Source organism: Aulostomus chinensis, chromosome 18 (genome assembly GCF_037954235.1).
Source record: "Aulostomus chinensis isolate RoL2024-O1b breed Wild chromosome 18, RoL_Achi_v1.0, whole genome shotgun sequence".
Taxonomy (NCBI): Eukaryota; Metazoa; Chordata; class Actinopteri; order Syngnathiformes; family Aulostomidae; genus Aulostomus; species Aulostomus chinensis.
Genome location: NC_141337.1, coordinates 23,854,307 through 23,864,217, shown reverse-complemented (window position 1 = coordinate 23,864,217; position 9,911 = coordinate 23,854,307). Strand labels below are relative to the sequence as shown.

Sequence of the window (9,911 nt, the reverse complement as noted above, 5' to 3'; positions counted from 1 at the left end):
GCACATGACAAGGCACACAAGGTCAAAGGTGAATGGAGATGTTTATTTTTGAGTCTGCCAGTTTGAAGAGTCATGTTCAGTATTTGTGATGTAACTGTGAATAGCAGCTGGATATCAAAATCATATCTATCATATTCATGTGATACATAATTGAGATGTATGAAATGAGCCTCTGTAAATACAACATTGTGGCAAACATAGCTGATTTTTGTCTGCATCAACCCTGAATGGTAATCTGTTACCATGATGTAGCACACACAAACCCAGAGGTAATATTACATTGCTGCACTTATATGTCACATTTGTCATTTTGATCCATTGTTAAAATACAAATATTCATTCTATCAGTTGATTCTTGGTGCTGAAAATTTGGTTGTCATCCGAGGAAATAATTACAAAACTAGGAAGCAGGCAGAGGGCAAATACAGATGTCATCAAAATCCATCTTTATTTCTGTTTCTGAGATGTCCTGCTAGCAGCATTTATAAGAATATGAATGGATCATCATCTCTATTGGGAGCCTGCTTTGTTCAGTAATGGGGCTGCCACACACACACACACACACACACACACACACACACACACACACAAACACACACATACATGTCCTGTGATGCCTCTCCCACAACTTAATGAGGTCAGGGGCTCCTGAAAAATAACGGTGTGCTTTCATGTTGTTACATGAAGAACTCTGCGCCCCTGGGAAAAACAACCCATTTATCCTCTGCTGATCTTTTGTGTTGATCCTAGTTGTGTCACCAAAGCAGAGCTTTTTAACAGTGGCCTGAAGATGCAATTTGCTCCTTAATTTTACTTGTTTTGAGGCCAAAGGATAGAATTTGTCCCTCAGTTTGAGTTATTTTAAGGCTACAAGGTGTAAGTGCGACCTGTCCAGGATGAACCCCACCTCTCGCCCAGTGTCAAGATGTAAGATGTAACTAAAAAATAACAAAATTTAGGGATCTAGTTGAATTTCGTGGCCCTTCAAAAAAAAAAAAAAGGGCCTGGTTTCATAAGATGTGGCGGCCATGACTCCATTAAATAAGGGAAGAGTTGTAGGATGATACTCTAAAAACACAACTAATGATGCTGCTTTATGAACACAACTAATTAGTTGTTGATTGAGATCTTGTGGCCTCAAAATAATTATATTGAGGGAAGAAGTTAAATCTTGTGCCCTCAAAGAATATTTTTCTATGTGCTTCCATTTTTTTTTTTCCTCTCTATGGCCACTCCAGGTCCCTGTGCACTTTGAATGAGACCCATTTTCAGAGGCTACATGACATTACTTGGTAGACTTTCAGAATTATGAATGACTAGGAACCATCTGCAAATGCTGCCCTTGCTCCATGGGGTGAGTTTTGCGCATGCACTGGCCCATAGCTGCATTGTCTCTCTTGATGGTGTTGCAGGTCCACCCTGCGCTGGAAGCTGACCTTACACTGGGGGCAGCTGAAAGGCCGGTAGCTGTTGTGCTTCCTGCTGTGTGTAATCAGGTTGGAGCTCTGACTGAAGCCTTTACCGCACACTTTGCACACATGCGGTTTCTCACCTAAGGTTAGACCAGATTAAAACAACAAAGGGCATTGTTTCATCATATATACACAACAGTATCACAAGATATACTTGGAAACTTCACCTCCTTTTGTCACTCACCTGTGTGAATGAAAGTATGTTTCTTCATGTCTGACTTCTGATGGAACCGTTTACCACAGTACTGGCAGGGGTAGGGCCGCGTGTCCGAGTGGATGAGCAGATGGGTAGACAGGGTGGATGAGCGCTTGAACACCTTTCCACACACCATGCAGCTGAAACTACGCTCCTGCAGGAATACACACAAGTGACATGAGTTTTTGCTCCGAGAAGGATCAGATATTTTGCATGTAAACATTTTCACTGTACCTTATCTCTGCTAAAGCGGCCTAGTGCTTTCACAGACATATTGGGCATGTCTGTGGATGCTGGGGACTTCAGCAATGGGACAGAAAGGGTGTCGTGAACGTGAGCCTGCAGGCCAACTCCTGACATGTAGACTTCTGAAAGAGCCTGAGGGAGACGGCAGAGGAGGCGGGCTGATATAAATTCTCCAATAATAGGAGGATGTGGATGAAGAATTAAGCTTCCATGATTACACAGTTTGTCCACAAGAGTGCACTGACAAATTTGGTTTTACTTTCATAAACTTTTCCAACACATTGTGGTCAGAGTTCTTAAATAGCCATTTTTTTTGTAAGTTATTTGCTGATGTAATGTAGATTTTTAAAACAGTATACATTGATGTCTTTTGTCAGGCAAAAGACAAGAAAATTCACTCATTCACTGCTCACCCTAGTGCTGATTGAAGATCAGTGGAATTTGTTTAGTCACTTTTAGCTTCAGTTGTTTGGGAGATTACTTCAACATGCTTTTCTGCAGCAGTACTTTGTGACCTAAAAAAACTCTGCGCAACCTTCCATCAGCATTAGGGCGAGTAGATAATGGCTTCTCATTTGCGTGTGACCCTTGATTTAAGAATCGAGCATCTAGCACAAAGGTGGGCAACATTTTTTTTCAGAAGACCATACAGAATCTAATTGAAGGACACTTTGCTGAGGCAGCGTGTAACTAAATTTCATTGCCAATTCTTTGATGGTGGTTTGTAAAGATGTTCTGCAATGCGTTTCAAAAACAAATGTGGGGCTTTTTTTTTATCTTTACTGCAAGACACATTTTCGTCAATTTTTTTTGATAAATTAGATTTTTAATTTTTTGAAGCATTTATCTCTGTCATTGCAGCAATGTTATCCTCAATGTTCCTTCGAGGATATTGCAGGTGAGGTCGAGTTCATTTTAGATCCAAACCTCCACCTAAGACAGCAAGGACAAGAGACACAGCAAATATAGTCTTGCCTACCTTTTGACACAGAGGACATTGACTGAAAGGAGATTTGAGGTCTGTGCGTGTTGTGCGGTTGAGTAACATGAAGACCAGTCTCTCCAGCTCTCTCTCTCTGTCAGACGGCGGGTGTCTGTTTGCTGACCAAGGCGAGACCAGCAGACGAGCGTCTCCATTCCTCACTGTGCCTTTTGTTAGAATATGAGAAGTTGACAGTGTTTTTTTAGTTTACATGCCAGGGATTGGGAGTATTTCTACCATATTCAGTAGGATTCTTAGTTGGCCCATTGTGGCCTTGTTATGTTCTGTATGCATGAAGGGTACAAAATCCTGAATGTTGTCTCAAATAACTTGACTGCTTCTACTTTCTTCCATAATATTGCAGGAAAGTTCAATGAGTTCAACAACACTTTCTTGAGGATTAATTGTGGTCCCATTAAAAAAACAAAAACAAAACACTTCCATAACCTTAACAATGTCAAGATATAATATTTTTATGCTAAAGAAAGTGTTGGGTACCTGAAGCCCAAGGGTCATCTGTGGAGACATTGTGAGTCTGCACTGCCATCCTTTCCCATGGTGTTTGGCTTTCAGCTAAAGTGAGGGACACAGGCTGCACGGTGTTTTGAGTGTCCCCAGTGTCAAGTTCCCCAGACTGGTAAAAGTCTGTTTGAGACTGGGACTGTTGTCTACACGGGTCCTTAGATGGCAAAAATAGAGTCCTTTTGCTCCGGACAAGGAAGGATCGTGGCATGGTAGAGGGAGGTAAAAAAAACAAACCTGCAGAAAAGTCAGAACTTTTAAGAGAATCACACAATCAGATGTGCCGCACCTGCTGGTGCATTTTCAGTTACAATGCCAAAACTTGAGGTTTCCTTAAAAAAAAAATGCAGCCATGCACCTGCAAAATATGTCAGAGCTTTATTGGAGGATAACTGGGGTTGATATTGCCAGACTACAACTGCTAACCTATTGTGCTCTACTTTCTATGCCTCCTTTGTGTATATAACCCCCATTTAGGTATGTAAAATTTATTAGAGTTTGATTCCTACCTTACCAAAAGTAAACAAGTTAACAAAGCAATGTTTAATACATGCTGAGTTATGATACATTACAAAAATGATCTGCTTGGAACCGCTTTTATATTAGAAAATTCTTCCAAATTTGTTTTAGGATTTTATACACTTAACTTTTATATTTTGTGAAAGCCAATATAATACAGATTATACACATTGATTGTACAGTAACAATCAAAATATGTATTTATGAAATAAAACCTTGATAGCAGCAGAAAATATTCCAGCTGAATTGCTGATCTTACCTCTGTTGCAAAGCTGTATGGTGAGAGTTTCCTACACCATCCTCTGTCTTTACATCCCCACCAACTGGTGACAATGAAATATGTTCTGATTTTGAAAAGCTGCTGAGGATCATCGAGCTGAGACCTTTTACTCACACACACACACACACACACACACACACACACACACACACACACACACACACAAATTCCCAGTACTCCATTGAGATGATAGAGAAAATTACAAATGAATCAAGAACCATAAGTTAAAAAAGAAAACCAGATCCTTATTTCCTCACTTTTTTGTTATTTGATGCCTCATTTGGAAAAGTATATTTACATAAACAAATATTGTATATCGTCCCCAGAATTCTGGGTAGTTGTAAGCATATAAACTGTAATAGAAATCAGCTGTCATGATGCCAGAGTCACTGTTCGACCAATGTGATAAAGTCATCGTTGGATGAGAGGTGTATGATTCTGACTGTGAGTGAATAAGTGGAAATTTAAATATGTCTTTATTCTCACATAAAAGAGTCTTCATGATGTCATTAACACACTACCCACACAGTTTCATCTGTGAATGGAGGGAGATTTATTTCTCATGCTAATATAACCCATGAAGCTAGTTGTAAAATGACCAAGCCTCAAGCTGACACTGAAAAGAGTTACCTTAGCTCAGGAGAACCAAAAATACAGATTTCAGGGTTTAACTAGTAATTAATGAGCTTTTATGTTTGGCAAAAAAACATTTAGGGACACTTTGATTTTATGAACAATGTGTTAAAAAAAAAAATCACTTGTAGGTAGACCAAAAGAAAAGCATGCTCCCTGGAGACAGAACACTGCAATGGCTCAACCCTGCTTTTGCTAAAGCTGCCAACAGTCGCTGGTACCCACCTATCCAGCAGACAACAGGCACACTCTTGTCTGTATGGCTTTCAGATACCAACCACCAGAAGCAACTAAATACTTTATTCAAATTAATTTCACATTACCTGATCACATATTTACTGGTCCCCAAATAAGTTGTCATTTTGAGAGAGAGAAAAAAACTCAAACAGAGGGAACACAATAACTGAGCAGAAATCAATGATCCCGCTCAGTCAGTTACCATGACAAAATGTAAGAATGGAATTTGTGGATGTCTTCTTCCAAATTTGAAAACAGACAAATGCAATTTATGGACCAGTAGGACACACAATGCAAGAAATCAGTCAATAAAACATCCATCCATCCATCCATTTTCTACCTCTTATCCTGTTAAGGGTCGCGGGGGGGCGGGACTGGTGCCTATCCCAGCAGCCTTCAGGTGAGAGGTGGGGTTCACCCTGGACAGGTCACCAGTCCATGGCAGGGCCAACACATAGAGACAGACAACCACTGGCTCTCCCAGCCACGCCTACGGTCAATTTAGAGTCTGGATTAACCTGGTCCCCTCTTGATGTCTTTGGACTGTGGAGGAAGCTGGAGTACCAGAGAGAACCCAGCAGGAACAGGGAGAACATGCAGACTCACCCAGAAAGATCCCGTGCCCAAACCGGAACTCGAACCCGGGACCTTCTTGCTGTGAGGCAACAGTGCTAACTACTGCACCACCATGCTGCCCGTCAATAAAACATACCTAGAAAAATTCAGTATTTCTGATTAAATACAACAATATGCTCAGCCACAGAAGTTTCTAAAATATAGATTTCAAAACAGGCTCCATTCATCAAGTGAAAAGCACTTAATGATGTGATATCAATCCATATGCAGATGACACACTCCTATACACTTGCTAACAACTGACTCAGCTTACAACTTCTATTTACATTGGTTATATAAATGCTGTTGCTGTAACAGTGGATTACAGTTGCACAGCACAATAACATCAAGTATCGACTAACACAACACACAAAGTCTGAAAATTCTGACCTCAGATTGAAATCAGATAATCAAGGGCAACAAATGAACTGAAACAAAAGCATTACACCATGTATTTTTGTACACACGTCTTTGAATTCTGGAGAGAGCAACATACAATGAATTTTGATGTGCATGAAGAGACGAATGTAAGAGCCCTGTGGTTGATGTGGCAGGGGGCTTGCAGGGGTTGTCAGGGAGAGCAGACGAGAGCAGTGCAGGGAGCTGAGATGGCTGGTGGGTTTGGTGGGTTTTGGGGGGTTCAGGGCCTCCTCCCCTTGTGAGGGAAGAAAACAGCCTTTCTAGGAACCTGAATCTTAGGGAGGAGGGAGAGAAGAGAAGAATGTGAAAATAGTCAAAACCTCTTGAATTTTAGAGGGTGTTAAATGAATCATGTGTTGAAAATACTATATGGAAGTCAAAGTCAGTTGTCACTTAAAACTAAAATTTCAAGTTGGTTTTAAAAAGTTTATTTTAATCCCAGCAAAGTTTGTGTTAGCAAGATTAGGGGACCCACTACAGGATCACCGTGGGATTTTATTAAATATTTGTAATATGAAAGAATACATTTGCATTTCCTCTGATTCAAAAGGGACTGTATTGGGATTTATTAGGTAATCTGTATCAGTTAAAGCTGTAGTGTTAGGAGGGGACTCATCAGCTGGCTCAGATGCGTGTTTCAATCAAGCTAATGTCACAAGAACTCGGGGACACTGACTGTCCATGAAGAAGTGGCTTTAGCCTCATTTGACTGCAGTCACATTTTTTTGGCTTTGATTGTTGGGGAGAAGGCAGGCTATTACCAAGTGTAATTCACCCCGTTGGCCTGTCCTAGAGGCACCCCATGACCTGATTGAGGTTGTGTAAGAACTTATCTCAGACCTTTTCACGTACTTAGTTAATATGCATTTTGTGGCAACAATGAAGAAGTTTTGAAGTTGAGAAAATTGTATCACAACATCATGAGCTTTCACAAAAAAAGACAATAAAAAAAACACAGGGAAACTTCACATAATCATTTCCGGGTCAAGTAGAAGTCTCAAGTTTCTGTTGTTTATCTGTGTAGCTGTTGTGGCTGGTGGCTTAAAGTTTCAGGCAAGGCAGTCAACAAATGAGTGCTGTGCCACGTTCTCACAAGCCTCTCAGCCGCACCGTCACCTTCCAGTCATTTCTTCACAACACGCTTTTTATCCCTTCTCACCAATCTCTGGTTGGCAGAGGAGATGAAGTTTATTAGCATGACTGAAGTTCCGTTTCCTCATATGATGAGAGAACGTACATTTTTTTTAAAAAGTCAGAGGGCTATCATTACTTGAAGGGCAAGATGGCCTAAATGTGTTAATCTATGCTTTACTGCAAAAGCTATGGGAACTGCAGATCACACCCTCTCTTAATGTCACACAACACCACAGGGTCATATCAAAAAAGGCTCACAACCCTCTCAGCTATGCCTGTGCCTCCCACTGACAGGAAACGTGTTTTGCTGAGGTGTTTTTCTTTCGATGACCTCATCTTACTCTTCAGTTAATTTGCTCATCTGGTTTAAAAAAAGTGCAATAAAGATGATGTGCTCTGTCTGTGGTGTCCCTGTTTTGCATGACTCTGGCGAATAACTGCCATATGAGGGGGTTAATGAAAAAAGGTTATATTTAAGATGTAGATGATGATGACCACTTCAAAATTAAGTCAGGTATGTTGTATTTGTGTAACACCAAAACACAACAAAAGTTATCTCATGACATGAAGTTATCACACTCCATCCATCCATTTTCTAGCGCTTATCCTGTCAAGGGTCACAGGGTGGGGGGGGGGAGCTATCCCAGCAGCCTTCAAGCAAGAGGTGTCACCCTGGACGGGTCACCAGTCCATGGCAGGGCCAACACATAGAGACAGACAACCATTCGCTCTCACAGCCACGCCTACGGTCAATTTAGAGTCTGGATTAACCTGGTCCCTCTTGATGTCTTTGGACTGTGGAGGAAGCTGGAGTACCAGAGAGAACCCAGCAGGAACAGGGAGAACATGGAGACTCACACAGAAAGATCCTGTGCTCCAGCCAGGGCTCGAACCCGGGACCTTCTTGCTGTGGGGTGACAGTGCTGACCACTGCAACAACATGCCACCCCTAGCACCACACTCTTTCAATTAATTTACACCCAACAATTCTCCATCAGCAAGCACATCTTGCAACAGCTGCAATGAAAACCTTCCTTTTAACAGGCAGGAATGTCAAGCAGATCCAGGCTCAATGGGGAGGGGGATCTGTTAATTAAAGATGGTTAGCAATGACTCATGCACTAACAAGCACTGATATCCTGTGATGGATGAACTGATTGTTTCTTGTGTTTATGCACTACAGCTAATACCACAACAGAGGCACCTGAATGAACCCGTGTTGCCTAAGCACCACTGGACTCGAACGCCAAACACCACCCGTTACTGCTCAGAACATACCATTCACAAGGTCGTCAAATTCAAAATGTATCTCCATAAAATGACCACATGTTGAATGTTCAAACAAATGGAGCGCTGCCCTTGCCCTCTATCCATCCATCCATCCATCCATCCATCCATCCATCCATCCATTTTCCATACTGCTTATCTGTTAAGGGTCGGGGGGATGCTAGAGCCTATTTTACTGTCATTTCACCTCGATTGCCATCCAAAAAAAAATCCCCTCAATTGTATTTATTGTATTATCAAACATTCAACTTTTTTTGACAGAAACATAGTCCATATATAACAATTAAAAACATACCAAACACAATAAAAGGCTTATACTTATACAAGTATCTCCAAATGTAAGAGTTTTCTCTCACTGAACTATACCAACCTTTGCCAACAGGTTGATACTATTTTGAGAAGCATTCAAACAACAGATACATTTCTACATTAAAATTCTCAGTTCTGCCTGAAAAGTGCTAACTTTTCTCATGGGTTTTACGTATCCTAAGCTTTTGTCATGGGTTTTGCACAACGCAAAGCAACGCAACGCAAAGCAACGCAACGCAAAGCAACGCAACGCAAAGCAACGCAACGCAAAGCAACGCAACGCAAAGCAACGCAACGCAAAGCAACGCAACACAAGATAATATAATGTAAGGAATTTCCAAGCTTAACTGATCATAAATGTAGATCACATAGGTAACATCACCGTATAAGCATCAGTATATGTATTTAAATTGTCCATCCCATCCCATCTCTGTCAGAATCAATATTTATTTTGCATGCATTTCCTGTTTTGTTTTGTTTTGTAGTCTATGTGCTTGTTGTGTTGCTGTCAGTTTTGCTTCCTGCTTTGTTCCCTGCAATGTGATTGCCGTCTCTGCCCTACTGTCTTTCACCTGTTTCTCATTCCATAGTGGATTTAAACCCTGCCTCATGCCCCTGTCTTTGCCAGATTGTTTTTGTTACCTTGTGGTCAAGCACTCTAGTATTTTGTGCTCTCGTTGCCCCCTTTGTATAACCCATTTTGGTATTTTTGTGACTTTTGGATTTTGTTCATTCCCTGTCTGCTTTGTTTGCCCAGTTCTGAATGCCTTTTTGGATTTTTGACATTTGCTACATTTTGGATTAAAGGGTTGTGTTGTGGACATTATACTTCTGCCTCGCCTCTCCTTTTTGCATTTGAGTCCTTGCACACTTGCGCCCCTTACAGTTCCCCTTTTTTGATTGGTGGCAGCACTTTTTTGTTGGACACATCCTTTACATAGAGTGCAGAACTTTTCATCAATACATATTCCAACTTGCACAAATTGGGGTCAGGCCTTAACCTGGCCTAATTTGAAAATTTCAGGAAGGCACCCTGCAATTAATTTCAGTTAAATGTGC

General features: G+C 41.1%; 2 protein-coding genes across 6 annotated transcripts in view; one reads left to right on the top strand and one right to left on the bottom strand.

Annotated features, from left to right (window-relative positions):
• engl (endoglin, like) overlaps nt 1-7,643 on the top strand; it is a 20,885-nt gene extending 13,242 nt beyond the window's left edge. For 4 of the 5 annotated variants that reach the window (XR_015110243.1, XR_015110242.1, XM_086186289.1 and 1 more), the window contains one exon: nt 1-1,402. This exon is cut by the window's left edge. The gene's annotated coding sequence lies outside the window, so the exon portion shown is untranslated. The other variant, XR_015110241.1, reaches the window with a different exon arrangement.
• LOC147245842 (uncharacterized) lies at nt 1,317-3,609 on the bottom strand. The gene is made up of 5 exons (XM_086185303.1): nt 3,395-3,609; nt 2,894-3,063; nt 1,903-2,046; nt 1,657-1,822; nt 1,317-1,552 (listed from the first exon to the last, which is right to left on the bottom strand). The coding sequence occupies exons 1-5, from the start codon at nt 3,441-3,443 to the stop codon at nt 1,317-1,319; spliced, it is 765 nt and encodes a 254-aa protein (XP_086041429.1). The 5' UTR covers nt 3,444-3,609.
• Nucleotides 7,644-9,911: the final 2,268 nt, after the last annotated feature.

Coding starts and splice junctions, on each gene's coding strand:
- LOC147245842 (XM_086185303.1), bottom strand. CDS start 3,443: ATGGCAGTGCAGACTCACAATGTCTCCACAGATGACCCTTGGGCTTCA. Junction 1,823..1,902: donor GCCGCTTTAGCAGAGATAAG/GTACAGTGAAAA, acceptor GTATTCCTGCAG/GAGCGTAGTTTCAGCTGCAT. Junction 1,553..1,656: donor ACATACTTTCATTCACACAG/GTGAGTGACAAA, acceptor GTCTAACCTTAG/GTGAGAAACCGCATGTGTGC.